General features: G+C 34.9%; 1 protein-coding gene across 7 annotated transcripts in view; it reads right to left on the bottom strand.

The window, feature by feature from the left end:
* Positions 1-17,405, bottom strand: part of SNTG1 (syntrophin gamma 1) — an 865,152-nt gene that overhangs the window by 303,830 nt on the left and 543,917 nt on the right. For 5 of the 7 annotated variants that reach the window (XR_011543069.1, XM_070630619.1, XM_070630620.1 and 2 more), the window contains one exon: positions 16,359-16,493. The exons of the other annotated variants lie outside the window; for them this stretch is intronic. Coding sequence is in view for 4 of the 5 variants with exons in the window: in XM_070630619.1 (XP_070486720.1) it covers positions 16,359-16,493 (135 nt within the window). In the remaining variant the exon portion in view is untranslated. The remainder of the gene's footprint in view (positions 1-16,358; positions 16,494-17,405) is intronic. 7 annotated transcript variants of the gene reach the window in all.

Raw genomic sequence — 17,405 nt, forward strand, 5'->3', positions numbered from 1 at the left:
TAAATAGGTACAATGAACCTCCCATTATCCCCCTGTCTGTGAAGTCCACATTAGCTTTGCTTATTTGTTTGCACTCCATACTTTGAGGCTCGTCTTGTCGGATTTTTTAAGAGCAATTCTGGCTGAATGTGTTTCAAATTCAACTTTTATCTTACCTCCTCTCTGAAATCTTAGAATCCTCCTCAGATTTCTGCACTTTTCCTGAGTTTGCACCTCACTTTATATCCTGCCCACTCCATCCCACAAGCAAGTTGTCCCACAACTCACAATCCTGATTATTGTATGCTCTTTCACAGCTTGTAATTTTGCACACACTTTCTTTTCTACTTAGAAGTTCTTCTCTTCACACATCTTGCAAAATTCTGCCAACTATTTAAGACAAGTTTCCTTAATTACATCCACTGGGAAGCAGTCCCTCAGTTAGAACTCTGTGCTCTGTGTTATCATCATGTACATACATACCTGCACTGTATCATGTTTCATCTTAATGAAGATATTATTTTTTGAGCCCTTACTATGCATTAGGGAGTGTATTGACTGTTTTACATGATTAACTAATTTAATATTCATAATTACTCAATGAGGTAAATAGTATTATCCTCATTTATATAATTTACATGTAAGGAAATGAGATAAATCTTATCATTCTCCCCAGTTACATATAAGGAAACTGAGATCATTCAACTAGTAAGTGAGGTAACCTGACCAAGAACTAATTTAATTCCAACACCTATGCTGTGTCTTTTTATACGGATGAGTATTCACGGAGAATGTAGGGCCATGGAAGACATGGGACAACTTACTTCCACTTCGGTTCTTCATATTTATGCCTAGGACAATTGATACAAGAAAACTGGCCAGCAATTAAATACCATGCTTCTTATGATAATGCATTCTTCTGTTGAATAATTAGATAATGTGTATATATTGGACAACACTCCAAAAAAACCTCTGTTCATATATACTGAAAACATTAAGATTAACGAAAGGAAAGATGATTTTAATGAGTTATTTGAAAATGCTAAACAAAAAAGAATAGAGATTTTTAAACATACTATTAGTAAGGGACATTCCCAGAGTCTTTTGGTGATCACAGGCTGATCCAAGTTGAGAGATAAACCCTATTTCAAACCAAATAAATTAGCATTCTAGATTGATGAGCCATGGTTATTAAGGAAGCCTAACTATTATGTATTTGACCAATATATGCAAACTGTAATAGGATCTACAAACTAGAAGACTAATTGAATATATATTATGGTGATGCCCTGCGACTCTGTCTGTTCAAGTATTTGACTCACATATTTACAAAAATTGTGTTTATTATTCTTACATACTTATATTTCAGTAATTATGCATGTGATCAGTATAGTATACTCTAGCATCATTTGGATTTTTTTTACAAGGCTCAATTACAATAAGCTGCAAAAGTAACATAATAAATAAATAATATGTTAGTCTTAAAAATGAAACACTAAAGTAAAGTAAAAAAATAAAAGACGTTAATAAATTTGCTTTATATGTAGGAAGAAGAAAATCTTATGTTAAAATTGTTTTAAAGATAAATAAACATATTGCATAATATATAGTTTCCCTTAAAATTCTGCATTTAACAAAAAATGTCAAGCATAATATGCATCCTATACTTAACAATGATTTCATGAGAAAAATAAGTTCATTTTATAAAGTGTCCATCTACCAGTGCTATTGTTGTTTTTGCGGTATTATCATTTCTTTTCTTTTTCATTCGGAAGATTCTTCAGCTAACATCCCCAAAATCTTCTTCTACATCTGGGTCTGCATGTCATAATCAAAAGAGCTGCCAGCAATCACGAGCTTCACTGCTGCTGCTGCCACACACCATTGCAGTTGTCATTGACCAATCAGAACTGTTGCCACCATGGGACTTTCCCCCTGAGCTACCACTATGGGTCTGGAGAAGATGTTGTTACTTGAACCACAATCTTTTCTTCCAGGGCTGACCTATGTGCTGCCTCTTAAGTCCTGGGAGATTTAGGAAGAAAAGTGGCCCTAGTGGTGAGTCTTGATTGTTTCAAAAACAAATGCCTCATAAGTAACAGGGGAGATTTTCCAGTATTGTCTTGTAAATTTAGCAATCTCTGTAACAATAGGAAAAAAGGACATTCTAGTTTTCAGGATCAGGCTTTTGTACATCCTTCTGTTATAAAATCACAACTATCTAAACCATAATTTCCTACTATAACTACTTTTATTTAAATTTTGAGAAGTGTTCATACCCTCCCCTTTCCTAATCTTATTTACAACACATTTAGAATGACTGTCTCCATAAAAAAGAACAGGTCAAAAAGGAGAAATAGAAACATGAAATATCCCCCATTGTGTCATTCATAAACATAAAACCAAATGTAAAAATGATCAGGATTAACACAATAGCTTCTGTGTTAATTTTACTTACCAATGACTCCCTGTACTTCTAAAAACTGATTTGGGCACATCAAGTGCATTTACTTAGATCAAATTTTATAGTATGTTCTAACAGATAATTTTTGACATATGAGACTATTTTCTAAACGTTTGAAAAATATATATAAGGTATGCATGTGTACACAGATTCTGATCTCTGTATTGAATGGCTCTTTGATGTGGGGGTAAAAATATATATATATATGTCTATATCTCTGAGGCTACAACCACCATCCATCTTAGATGACCTAGGGAGAATCTATCATTAGTGAGCACACTATCTAGTCTAGTTGTCATCCTTCTCCTCATCAAATTTCCCACAGATAATGAATCTCATTCCAGACTGCTCTCCACCCTGTCACATGCCACGTGGGGGTTAGCACTAATTCCAAGGTCAAAGTCAGATATTACCTTCTCTTAATATTACCTTCAGTAAATTAAGGTTTCACTAGTGGGATTACTCACTGCATGTTTTCTCCCATGAGGAAAACTAAAGGAAGTTGTTTAGCTTTGTTGATTCTAAATTCTAACAAACCCATTAGAACTCTACTAAGGAACTGATTATATTGATTCTATATATCTGGTAGTACCACCATATTTAGAATTAAATTTCCAAGATTTTCTCATCTTTTACTGGCAGTGCCTTTGGACTTGATGTCTCTGTGATGAAATACATACCCATCTCATATTGATTTCAGCCTCATGGGCCTTCTAAAAATATTTTGTCAGTATTTAAAACCAGCATAGGCTAAATTTGATTTTCTTTCAGGGGAACATTGCAGGGCATGATATTACTCAGACAGCCACAGCTATCTTGACTTAGAGTGGTAGGTTCTTCAGGAGGATCACAGGGATTGAATGTTCAATTTCTGAGCACAAAGGAAGATGATCGAATTCTTATCATGCTAACTGAAGCCTTGACGTATCTGTCTGACAACTGCTGTGTATCATGCTGATCAGTAGCCACTGTAGTATCTGCATCTAAAGATCCTGAGTAATTCTTGTCTGCCATTTGTTACTGTTTACAAATTATCACAAACAGAACAGGTCTTATCTGATATGTACTCAATGCTAAAACTCCAACTCTATAATCTCTGAGCAAGTCATAGTCCTATTTTTGTCCTCCACTACACTTTTTCTGCCTTTTGTTGTTTTAATTGAGCATCTTATATGATTCTATTTTCTCCCCTTTCTTAGCATATCAGTTATATTTCCTTTTTTACTTTTTTTGTAGTTGCCCTAGAGTTGGAAATATATATTTATAATTAATCCCCATCTACTTTGAAATAACGCTACAACTCTTCAAGAGTAGGGTACCTTATAATAACTAAATAATCCTAGTTCCCCTCTCCTATCCCTTGTATACTGGCTGCTATTCATTTTGCTGATATATAAGCATTCATAAGCATATAATAGTACGTATTCATAAGAATACATAATCATATATATTTTTGCTGTTATTATTTTGAACAATGGTTACCTTCAATTAAGAATAAGAAAAATAAAAGTTTTAATTTTTTCTTCACTTATTCTTTGATGCTTTTCCTTTCTTTGCAAAGATCCAAGTTTTTCTTTTGTTTTGTTTTTTGTTTTTTTGCTGAAGAAGATTCACCCTGAGCTAAGCTGCCAAGCTTCCTCTATTTTGTATGTGGGTCACCGCCGCATCATGGCCACTGGCAAGTCGTGTGGGTCTGCACTGAGGAACCGAAACCAGGCCACCAAAGCAGAGTGCATCAAACTTAACCACTAGACCATGGGGCTAGCCTCTGAGGATCCAAGTTTTTGACCCCTATTATTTTCATTCTCTGTAAAAAACAGTTTTTCAACATTTCTGGCAAGGCAGGCTTCTTAGCAACAAATTCCCAGTTTTTGTTTGAGAAAGTCTTTATTTCTCCTTCACTTCTGAGGAATAATTTTGCAGGGTACAGAATTCTAGGTTGGTGGGTTTTTTTCTCTGAACATTTTAAATATTTAATTCTACTCTCTTCTTGTTTGCATGATTTCTGAGAAGACAGATGTAATTCTTATCTTTGTTTCTTTATAAGTAAGATTGTTTTACCTCTGACTTTTTTCAATATTTTTTCTTTATTGTTGATTTATGTGGTTTGAAAATGATATGCCTAAGCATAGGTTTTGGGCCTTTATCCTGCTTAGTGTTCTCAGAGCTTCCTGGATCTGTGGTTTAGTGTCTAACATTAATTTGTGGAATTTCTTAGTCATTAGTTTTTCAGTTATTTCCTCTGTTCCTTTTTCTCTTTCTCCTCCTTCTGGTATTCCCATCGCACATTTGTTATACTTTTTTGTAGTTGTCCCACAGTTTTCAAATATTCTATTCTGGTTTGTTCACTCTTTGTTCTCTTTGCTTTGCAGTTTTCAAGGACTCTATTGATATATCCTCTAGCTCAGGGATTCCTTCCTCAGCTGCTTCCAAGCTACTGGTAGGCCCATCAAAAGCATTCATTTCTGTTACACAGTTATTTATCTCCAGCATTTTGGGAGGAGTTTTTTCTTAGGATTTCCATGTCTCCCCTTACATTGCCCATATGTTCCTGCATGCCGTCTACTTTATTCATTAAAGCCCCTACATATTAAGCATAATTGTTTTAAATTCCTGATCTTATAATTCCCTGACATGTGCAGTTCTTATGCATATTCTGTCTCTTCAAATTTTGTTCTTTTTACCTTTTTGGTATGCCTTGTAATATTTTCTTGGTAGTCAGCCATGATGTATTAAATAAAAGGAACTGCCATCAATAGGCCTTTAGTATTGTTGTAGTGAGGTGTGACTGGACGGGGAGTGTTCTATAGACCTATAATGAGGTCTCAGGTTTTTAGTGAGCCCATGCTTCTGGACTGTGAACCTCACCAGTGCTTCTTAGATTTTTCTCCTCCCTTAGATGGGACAGGATTGCTAGAGCCAGCTGGAATTGGGTATTTCCCTTCTTCCAGCTCAGTTATGCTCTGAAAATATGTCAAGAAGGTTAGGATATGGTGTACTAGTTTTCCCTGATGGCAAGCCTTGTTAAGAAGAACAGAGTGCTCTGGTGTCTTTCAAAATGATTCCTTTTCCCCTCCCTCTTCTGGAAGCCCTATGTGATTTTTCCAATGTATTTTATGTGACAACCTGGTCAAGTTCCTGGACCACTGAATATTATGGAGGCCCTCCTATGACTGGATCCCCCTGGAGGTTTTAACTCTCAGACTTGTCCACACTGAGCCCCAGCAATTCCTCAATTATAGTTCAGGTTTTCCTGCGCCAGGTCTGATTTCTGCAGCAGTTTTCACTGGTGAGTCTGCTCTGGTTAGCAGCAACTCTCTGGATTCAACTGCCTGTCTCTCCAATCTTACGGGCAGTGGTCTGGCCTGTGCCTTTGCCTCTCTTATAGATCCAAGAAGAGTTGATAATTTTTCTGTCTATTTACCTTTTTTCTTATTGTTAGGACAGAGTGACAGCTTCCAAACTCCTTATATATGGAACCAGAAACTGGCAGTCCTTAATTTATTTTTTTTCAAAGAAAAAGAAATAGATATCCATTTTCTGAATACATCAAAATTCATTTATCAGTTCACTGCTTGGTTTGGCTATGTATATTCCTGTACAAGCCTTTTTGGGTACATTTATTTTCACTACTCTTGGGTAACTCCAAAGGAGTAGGATCCTTGAGGTCGGAGCAGGTTTGGGTTTAACTTCATAAGAAACTGCAAATAGTTTCCAAGCACTTGCTCACTTAGTACTCTAATGCCTGAGATTTCCAAGTGAACCCCATCTTTGTGAACAGCCTTTTTAAAAGCCATGATCAGGAGTGTAAAGTTGTGCATAATGTGATTTTAATCTGATCTTCATTTCCTTGATGACTGATGAATTAGAACATCTTTTCAGGCACTTCTTAGCCATTTCCTTATCTTATTTGCTGAAGTCTTTTCAAATCTTTTGCTCAGTTTTTATTTTAATTGGATGGTTTGCACCTTTTTTCGATTTGTGAGAGCCTTTTATATATTCTGAACACAAGTCCTATGTCAGATATGGTGACTATTTTCTCTTACTGTGTGGCTTGCCTTTTCATTTTGTTAAAGGGGTTTTTCAAAGATGAAAGATTTTTAATTTTGATGAAGTTCACTTTAAGAATTTTCTTTTTAGTTTATTAGTAATGTTTTGTCCTAAGAAATCTTTGTCTACCCCTAGCACAAAACTGTTTTCCTATTTTTTCTAGAATATTATTTGTTTTAGTTTAACATTTTATTTTATTATTTTTTAATTTTATTGCAGTAACATTGGATTATAACGTTAAGTAGCTTTCAGATGTACATCGTAATATATTTTGAATTCTGTGTAGATTACATCATGTTCACCACCCAAAAACTAATTATAATCCATCACCTCATATATGAGCCTAATCACCCCTTTTGCCCTCCCCCCTACCACCTTCCCCTATGATAGCCACCAATTCAATCTCCGTTGCCATGTGTTTGTCATTGTTTTTATCTTCTACTTATGAGTGAGATCATAAGGTATTTGACTTTATCCCTCTGACTTATTTCACTTAGCATAATACCCTCAAGGTCCATCCATGTCTTCACAAATGGCCGGATTTCATCATTTCTTATAGCTGAGTAGTATTCCATTGTGTATATATACCACATCTTCTTTATCCATTTGTTCCTTGATGGGCACCTAGGTTGCTTCCAAGTCTTGGCTATTGTGAATAATGCTGCAGTGAACATAGGGGCGCATGTATCTTTATGCATTTGTGTTTTCAAGTTCTTTGGATAAATACTCAACAGTGGGATAGCTGGATCATATGGTAGATCTATTCTTAATTTTCTGAGGCTACTCCATACTACTTTCCATAGCGGCTGCTCCAGTTTGCACTCCCACCAGCAGTGTATGAGGGTTCCCTTCTCTCCACATCCTCTCCAACACTTGTTATTTCCTGTCTTGTTAATTATAGCCATTCTGACCGAGGTGAGGTGATATCTCATTGTAGTTTTGATTTGCATTTTCCCTAATAGCTAATGATGTTGAGCATCTTTTCATATGCCTGTTGACCATCTGAATATCTTCTTTGGAGACATCTCTGTTCAGATCTTTTGCCAATTTTTAAATTGGGTTGTTGTCTTTTTTTATTGTTGAGCTGTATGAGTTCTTTGTATCCTCTGGATATTAACCCCTTATCTGATATATAGTTTGCAAATATCTTCTCCCAATTGTTAGGTTGTCTTTTCATTTTGTTGATGGTTTCCTTTGCTGTGCAGAAGCTTTTTAGTTTGATGTAGTCCCATTTGTTCATTTTTTCTTTTGTTTGACTTGCCAAGTCAGACATGGTACTTGAAAATATGCTGTTCAGACCGATGTCAAAGAGCATACCACCTATGTTTTCTTCTAGAAGTCTCATGGTTTTGGGTCTTACATTCAAGTCTTTAATCCATTTTGAGTTGACTTTTGTGCATGGTGTAAGGTAATGGTCTACTTTCATTCTTTTGCATGTGGCTGTTCAGCTTTCCCAACACCATTTTTTGAAAAGACTTTCCTTTCTCCATTGTGTGCTCTTGGCTCCTTTGTTGAATATTAGCTGTCCATAATTGTGTGGGTTTATTTCTGGGCTCTCGATTCTGTTCCATTGATCTGTGTGTCTGTTTTTGTGCCAGAATCATGCTGTTTTGGTTACTATGGCTTTGTAGTATATTTTGAAATCAGGAAGTGTGATACCTCCAGCTTTGTTCTTTTTTTCCAGGAATCCTTTGGCTATTCAGTCTTTTGTTCCATATGAATATTAGGAGTTTTTGTTCTATTTCTGTGGAAAATGTTGTTGGAACTTTGATAGAGATCGCTTTGAATCTATAGATTGCTTTAGGAAGTATGGACATTTTAACGATGTTAATACTTCCAACCCAAGAGCATAGAATATCTTTCCATTTCTTTGTGTCTTCCTTGATTTCTTTCAATAATGTTTTATAGTTTTTGGTGTACAGATCTTTCACCACTTTGGTTAAGTGTATTCCTAGGTATTTTATTCTTTTTGTTTCAATTGTAAATGGGATTGTCTTCTTAATTTCTCTTTCTGCTACTTCATTGTTAGTGTATAGAAATGCAACTGATTTTTGTATGTTGATTTTGTATCCTGTGACTTGACTGTATCCATTTATTATTTCTAAAAGATTTTGAGTGTATTCTTTAGGGTTTTCGATATATAAAATCATATCATCTGCAAAGAGTGACAGTTTCACTTCTTCTTTTCCAATATGGATCCCTTTTATTTCTTTTTCTTGCCAGATTGCTCTAGCTGGGACTTCCAATACTACGTTAAACAAGAGAGGTGACAGTGGACATCCTTGTCTGGTTCCAGTTCTTAGAGGGATAACTTTCAGTTTTTCTCCATTGAGAATGATATTTGCTGTGGGTTTGTCATATACGGCCTTTCTTTTATTGAGGTATTTTCCTTCTATGTGCATTCTATTTAGAGTTTTTATCATAAATGGATGCTTTATCTTGTCAAATGCTTTCTCTGCATCTATTGAGATGATCAAGTGATTTTTAGTCTTTATTTTTTTAATGTTTTATATCATGTTGATAGATTTGCAGACGTTGAATCGTCTCTGCATCCCTGGAGTGAAACCCACTTGATCATGATGTAAGATCTTTTTAATGTATCGTTGTATTTGATTTGCTAGTATCTTGTTGAGGATTTTTGCATTGATGTTCATCAGTGATATTGGCCTGCAATTTTCTTTTTTTCTGTTTCCCTTGTCTGGTTTTGCTATCAGGATGATGTTGGCTTCGTAGAATGAGTTAGGAGGCTTTCCCTCCTCTTTAATTTTTAGAGAGAGTTTGAGAAGGATAGGTATTAAATCTTCTTTGAATTTTTGGTAGAATTCACCAGGGTAGCCATCTGGTCTTGGACTTTTATTTTTTGGAGGTTTTTCTTTGCTGTTTCAATCTCCTTACTGGTAATTGGTCTATTCAAATTCTGTACTTCTTCTTGGTCCAGTTTAGGAAGATTGTATCTTTCTAAAAATTTATCCATTTCTTCTAGATTAAGTAATTTGTTGGCATATAGCTTTTCATGGTATTCTCTTATTATCTTTTGTATTTCTGAGGTGTCCTTTGTAATTTCTCCTCATAAGATCAATCTCAAAATATTTGTGATTCATGTGAGGGAGGGGTCAGATATAATTTTTCTTTTCTGTACATTTATTGAGTTATTCTAACACTATCTATTAAAAATATTTTTATTTTTCTTTGAACCTATTTTGTACCATTGTCAAAAAACAATTGATCAGACATTAGAACAGATTGGGGAGTAAGCATCAGGAATCCTTCCCACCTGGACAACAATTATACTGATAGAATATGTCCAATGCAATTATTTCAAATTATATAGTCTAAGAATTGCGACTTTCAGGGGAAGGCTTGGACAGTAAATCATGGTTAATTTCAGTTCTTAGAACAGTAGTAACTTCCCATCCTCTACCAGTATCCCAGTGTTAGGCAGCTGTGTTCCTCTTCCTGGAGCATCTTGCATGTGAGCAGCTTGCTTGGAAACAGAGTGAACAGTAAGGATCCTCTATGCCAAATATTGGGTATCTAAGTTGTGATTATTGATTTCTACTTCCAATTCCAGACGTGCACAGACAGGGGCAAGCTGCTGTTGCTGCTATCCCCACTGGCTGAAGCAGCTTCCAGGAGATTTAAAGAGCCAAATCTTTCCCTCTCTTTATTTCCCCCTTTTTCCTTGTTAACAGACCAGATATTTAAAAGCTAATATATTCAAAAGAAATTAGACGTATGGGGAAATTTAGAAAGTAATAGTGCATACTCAGGTAACACACAGGCTCAGGAAAGACCTGGGAAGACATCACGTTGACAATTTAGGCTGTCAGAGGCAGCCTTCAATTAAAGTCAAAGAAATGAGCAAACAAAAGGAGCAAAGCCCGGGGGAGGAGAAGAATTTGATTTTCAGAGCTACCACATTATAAGTCAGATGTCCAGCTTTTGACAAAAAAAATCACAGGATACACATACAAACAGGAAAGTATGGCCCATTCAAAGGCAGTCATTCTTCTCAAGTACACATGGACATTTTTCAGTATAGATCATATGTTAGGACACAAATGAAGTCTCAATAGATTTACAAAGGTAGGTATCAGATAAAGTATCTTTTATGACCACAACAGGATGAAGTTTGAAATCAGCAACGGGAGGAAAAGTGGAAATTCACCATTTGTGGAAATTAAATAATATATTCTTAAGCAACTAATGGGTAAAAGAAGAAATCACAGGAAAAACAGGAAATAATTAAAGATGAAGAGAAACCAAAGTACAATACACCAAAACAAATGGAATGCAAGGAAAGTAATGCTAAGATGGTAATTTTTAGCTACGAAAGTTTACATTAAAAAAGATTTGAGGGCTTGCCTCCTGGCTGAGTGGGTATGCTCCCATACTCTGCTTTGGCAGCCCAGGGTTTCGCCGGTTTAGATCCTGGGCATGGACATGGCACTGCTCATCAAACCATGCTGAAGCAGCATCCTACATAGCACAACCAGAGGCACTCACAACTAGAATATACAACTATGTTCTGGGAGGCTTTGGGAAGAAGAAGAAATTAAAAAAAAAAAAAAGATTGGCAACAGATGTTAGCTCAGGTGCCAATCTTTAAAAGTAAAAAGTTAAAAAAAACAAAGATCTGAAACCAACAACCTAACTTTACCACTTAAGGAAATACAAAAAGTAAAACAAACTAAACTCAAAGCAAGCAGAAGGAAGGAAATAATAACGATTAAAACAGAGATGCATAAAATAGAGAATAGAAAAACAATAGAGAAAATTAATGTAGTCAAAAGTTAGTTCTTTGAAAAGATTTCAGAAATGACAAATGCTTACCTAGATTGGCAAAGTGAAAAAGAATACTCGTTACTAAAATCGAAAGTAAAAGTGAGACCATTACTACCGACTTTATAAAAATAAAAAGAATTTTAGGAGAGTACTAAGAACATATGAATGCCAAGAAATTGGATAGCTCATATGAAATGGACAAATTCCTAGAAACTCAAAACATACCAAGACTGAATCATGAAGAAATAAAAACTGTGAATAGACTTAACACTAGTAAAGATATTGAAGCAGTAAGCAAAATCCTCCCAAGAAAGAAGAGTCCTGAACCTGATAGCTTCACTGGGGATTTCTACCAAACATTTAAAGAAGAATTAATACAAATTCTTCTCAAGCTCTTCCAAAAGTTGAAAAGGACAATAACTTCCTAACTCATCCTTTGACGCCAACATTACTTTCATGCCAAAATCAAAAAAGTCTACTACAAAAACAGAAAACTACAGACCAATATCCCATATGAACACTGATGCAAAAAATCCTCCACAAAATAATAGCAAATTGAATTCAGCAGCATATGAAAAGGGTTACACATCATGACAAAGTAGGATTTATTCCTGGAATGCAAGGATGATCCAAATATGAAACTCAATCAATATAATACACCACATTAACAGGATGAAGGAAAACACACACACACACAATCATCTCAGCTGAAGAAAAAGCATTTGACAAATTCAACACCATTTCAACCTTCTATGAACTAAGAATAGAAGGAAACTATCTCAATGTAAAAAAGACCATATAAGAAAAACTGAAAACTAAGATTATACTCAAAGGAAAGAAATAAACTTTATTCTCTAACATCAGGAAGAAGGCAGGAACTCCTGCTTTAACCACTTCTATTAAACATGGTACTGGAAGTCCTAGCCAGATACATTAGGCAAGCAAAAGAAATAAAATGTATCTAAATTGGAAAGGAAGAAGCAAATTTATCTATGTTCACAAATGACATAGTCTTATGTGTAGAAAACCTAAAGATTCTATAAATTAAAAAAAAAGCTGTTAGAACAAAAAAAGAATTCAGTAAAATATCAGGATACAAAGTGAACACAAGAATCAGTTGCATTTCTATACATTAACAATGAACTCTATGAAAAGAAAGTTAAGAAAACAATTCTATTTACAATAGCATCAAAAAGAATAACATACTTAGGAATCAATTAACGAAGGAAGTGAAAAACATACACGCTAAAACTACAAAACATTGCTAAAAGAAATTCAAGACATAAATATGTGAAAAAACATCCCATGTTCATGGATTAGGAGGCTTAATATTGTTAAGATGTCAATACTACCCAAAGTGAACTATAGATTGATTACTATCCCCATCAAAATCTCAGTGTCTTTTTTTACAGAAATAGAAAAATCCATCCTAAAACCTATATGGAATCTCAAGGAATTCCAGTTAGTGAAAATATTTTTAAAAGAACAAAGCTGGATGCCAGACACTTCCTGATTTCAAAATTTACCGAAAAGCTACAGTTATCAAAGCAGTGTGGTAGTGGCATAAAGACAGATATATAGACCAGTGGAGCAGAATAGAGAACCCAGAAGTAAACCCTCGCATATGTGGTCCAATGACTTTTGACAAGGGTGCCAAGACACAAACAGTGTCAGGAAAAATGAATATCCACCGGAAAAAGAATGAAGTTGGACCCTTATCAAACAACATATGCAAAAATTAACTTAAAATGACATACACGTAAGAGCTAAAACCAGAAACTCTTAGAAGAAAACAGCGGAAAACATTCATGACATTGGATTTTGCAGTGATTTCTTAGATATAACACCAAAGGTACAACCAACAAAAGAAAATTAGACAAACAGAGCTTCTTCAAAATTGAAAACTTTCGTGCATCAAAAGAAACTAGTAACAGAGTAAAAAGCAACCCACAGGTTGGGAGAAAATATTTGCAAATAACATATCTGATAAGGGATTAAACAACAAAGTAGCATAGAATTACCATTTCATCCAGCAATTTCATTTCTGCAAATATACAAAAAAGAATAGAAAACAGTAACTCAGATATTTGTATTCCAATATCTACAGCAGCCTTATTTATAAGGGCCAAAAGGTGGAAACAAACCAAATGTTCACTTTTGGGTGGATGGATAAACAAAATAAACAAAATGTAGTATATACATGAATGGAATATTATTTAGTCATAAAGGAATGGAATTGTGATACATGCCAGACACAAAAGGACAAGTATTATATGATTCTACTTATACAAGTTATGTAGAATAATCAATATCTAGAAACAGAAAGTAGAACAGTGGTTACCAGGGGCTGAGGGGAGGAAGGCATGGAGTTCTTCTTTAATGGGTACATGGTTTCAGTATGGGATGATGAAAATTCTGGAGATGGATAGTGGTGATAGCTGCACAACAATGTGAATGTACTCAATGACACTGAACCATTAAAAATGGTTAAAATGGTAAATTTTATGTTGTATACAGTTGACCACAATAAAAGAAAAGCAATTGACCACATAAGTGTGGGTCTATTTCTGAAATCTTTACATTGGTCCATTGATTCATGTTTCTGTACTTATGACAATATCACATTGTGTTTACTATTATAATCTTATAGTAAGTTCTGAAATTAGGAAGTATAAAGACTCCATTTTTATTCTCCTTATTCAAGATTGTTTTAGATATACTAAATCCTTTGTACTTCCACATAAATTTTAAAATCAACTTGTCAATATCTATTAAAAAATTTGCAGTTTTGATTGATACTGAGTATTTGGGAAGATGTGAACACATCAATATTTAGTCTTTAGTTCATGATCATGTTACATTTTTCCATTTACTTGTTGATTTATTTTCACTTGCTTCATCACAGTTTTGTAGTTTTCAAGGGAGAAGCTTTGTATATATTTTGTTAAATTTATTCCTAAGTGTATTACCTTTTTGATGTGTTGTGAATTGCATTTTTATTTTGTTTGTTGGAAAGTATAGAAAATAAGTTAACTTTGGACATCATCCTCATTTCTAGCAACCTTGCCAAATTTGTATGTTATTCTATTTTTTTTAATATTTCTTAGGGTTTTCTATGTACACTATCAAGACATTGACAAATAAAGATGTTTTACCTCTTCCTTTGCAATTGTTATGCCATTTATTTCCATTTTTTTTTTTTTTTTTAAAGATTTTATTTTTTCCTTTTTCTCCCCAAAGCCCCCCGGTACATAGTTGTGTATTCTTCGTTGTGGGTTCCTCTAGTTGTGGCATGTGGGACGCTGCCTCAGCGTGGTCTGATGAGCAGTGCCATGTCCGCGCCCAGGATTCGAACTAACGAAACACTGGGCCGCCTGCAGCAGAGCGCGCGAACTTAACCACTCGGCCACGGGGCCAGCCCCTATTTCCATTTTCTGACTTCCTGTACCACCAAAAGAATATGAAGTAGAAGTGAAGCATGTGACGGTCCTTGACTTGTTTTCAATCTCAGAGAGTATGTTCAATGTTAACTATAATTTTAGTGAGAAGTGTTCATTAGATGCATATCAGATTAAGGAACCTCCATTGTATTCATCCTTTGCTGAAAGTGTTTCTTATAAATGAGTGTTGAATTTTGTCAAAAGCTTCTTTGAATTTGTTGACATTTTCATAAGATATTTCTCCTTATTATCTGAGTTTTCCCCAGAATTCTGTTCAAAAGAGAAATTAGATCTATGTGTATTAGCTATTTTGACTGCAAAATTTAAAATCAATAATATTATTTCAGCATTAAAATACTGAATTTTCCAAGTTACAATATTTTACTGATTTAAGACCTGTGTGATATATTCCTTGCAAAGAGTTATATGAATCTTATCTCTTCACTGAAAAGGAAAGAAAGAAAAAGAAGAAAGAAAAATGAAAGAAAGAAAAAGAAAGAAAAGAGAAATTGGCCACTATTCTTTTATTAACTGAAAGGAAGAAAGGTCAAGCCCATGGGAACAATTTAATCAGTCTTGACAGCCAGACCCATGATTCAGAATGATTTAAATGGCCTGTGACAAAAGAGTAGCTAAGTCTGCAAAATGTCCATTATCTTTAGTTAGCAAGGGCCTATTGATTTAGGACCTGTGTGACTCGGATATGAAGTTAGGGAGAAGTGAGGTGGACACTCCAGTTCAGCATTATTCACAACCAACAAAACACTCCAAGGTAAGTCTGTTAATAAATTACAAATTAAATTTTCATGCTAAATAGCTACAGATGTCTGAGGAATTAGGGAGCTGATTGTTTGCTGCTTGCTGTGATTTTTTTCTGAGATCACATATGACAACACTGTTATGATGATGTCTTTAATGTTATTATACAATGAACGATAAACTCTAAAACTTGTTCTGTTTTATGATACAATTGTTTAGTTGAATATAATCTGTTTCACCTGGGGATGTCTTCCCCAGCTGTACTTAAGTGCTGGTAAGTAGACCAATGTGTTTGAGTGATAATTTATGGCTCTGTCTGAGACTGGATTAGCAGTAGGGTAATATGGCAACCAGGTGGAGCATTAGATAGAACTTGCTATAAAACTTAGGCCTAATTTTATCAAGGAGGGCCACAGAATTATTCATGCACAATCCCCTGGAGAAAAGCATTGATAGTGAGTTCAGTGACTGCTACCTAAAGCCTCATATTTCCCAGATGCCAAGAGTTGAGCTCCATCTTCGCACCACTTCCAAGAGTTCAATGCGATACAAGACAAGACCATGGCAGTGAAACTGCCATGAACCGGTCTTAGTCTTCTGTGTGAAAAGGTGGAATGTACTGCCTCATTATCAGAAAACACAAGTGTCACTGTAGTCACATAGTGACAACTAGGAGTCAATGAGACGCCAACCTGAATGTGTGGCTGTGGACCCAGCTCTGGGTACTTATACAAGGACATTGCTTACTTGATAATATAAACAAAAATTATATGCAGGTCGATTGACTAGATTCTGAAAGTAAAAGAAAAATATATTAAGAATTTTCTGTGAATAAATATTTTTATTAGCAAAAAACTTCAATAGAAGGAAAAGCTACTTACACCAGAATAGAAAGGCTCACCAGACACACATATCACATCCTGTTCCTGGATCATCAGAATATCTCTGGCTAGGTGCAGCCGGACTTTGAAAGGTTCCTGATTACCATCCTGCAGCAAACAAATCCCTGTCTTTGTCTTCAGATTTAAAAAAAAGAAAGAGCCAACAGAGAAAAAAATTATATTTAGTTTATAGATTATAATTTTATGGCCTATTTATAGCAAATCATAATGAATAACATTTGAGAGCTAGAGAAAATGCTTTCTGATGAGTCTGAAATTTAATGCTTACTGTGGGTTCAGAGAAAAGGATAACCATTTCATGTAAAGTAGATTTCAGTTAATGGAGATTATGTCTGAAAATCCACACAAAGAACTGGAGGGTAAGGAGTATAGTTTATATACTACATTTGAAAAATAATAAAAGTTTTGCTCAATACTTGTAATCTAAATCTAAAATTTTTTATAATACCTTTATTTAGGTACAATTCACATTCTATACAATTCAACTCTTTAAAGCGCACAATTCAATGTTATTTTAGTATATTCAAAGTTTTCAGCCATCACTACAATCAGTTTTAGAACATTTTCCTCACTCCCAAAAGAAACCTAATACCCCTATCTCTCCATCCCTCTCCCCAGCCCTAGGCAACCACTAATCTACTTTCTGTCTCTGTCATAGAGTTTTAAATATGAAAACATATGTACTTAAAATCTTCTCTAACCTCCACCTCATGGTTCTGAGTCGCCAACATGTCCACACACACATTTTGTACAGATGGGGTAACAAGGATAAGGAAGTGAAGTGAACTGCCTAAATTAGCATAGTTAATTAAAAACAGAGGCTAAGACCCAAGATTTTGATTCCCAATCACTGTTTTTGCTTGACACATTTTTGGACATTGTGAAAACAGCGTGTGAAGATTTCTGAACTACACAGCCATAAACCAGTGTTTTGCTATTATTGAAGAAGCCCGTGAATCTTATCACTCCTAAAACGTGTCAGTATTAGACTATTCACTCAGGTAAATAGAAATATTCTGGCTAGCA

Source organism: Equus przewalskii, chromosome 8 (assembly GCF_037783145.1).
Source record: "Equus przewalskii isolate Varuska chromosome 8, EquPr2, whole genome shotgun sequence".
NCBI classification, from domain to species: domain Eukaryota; kingdom Metazoa; phylum Chordata; class Mammalia; order Perissodactyla; family Equidae; genus Equus; species Equus przewalskii.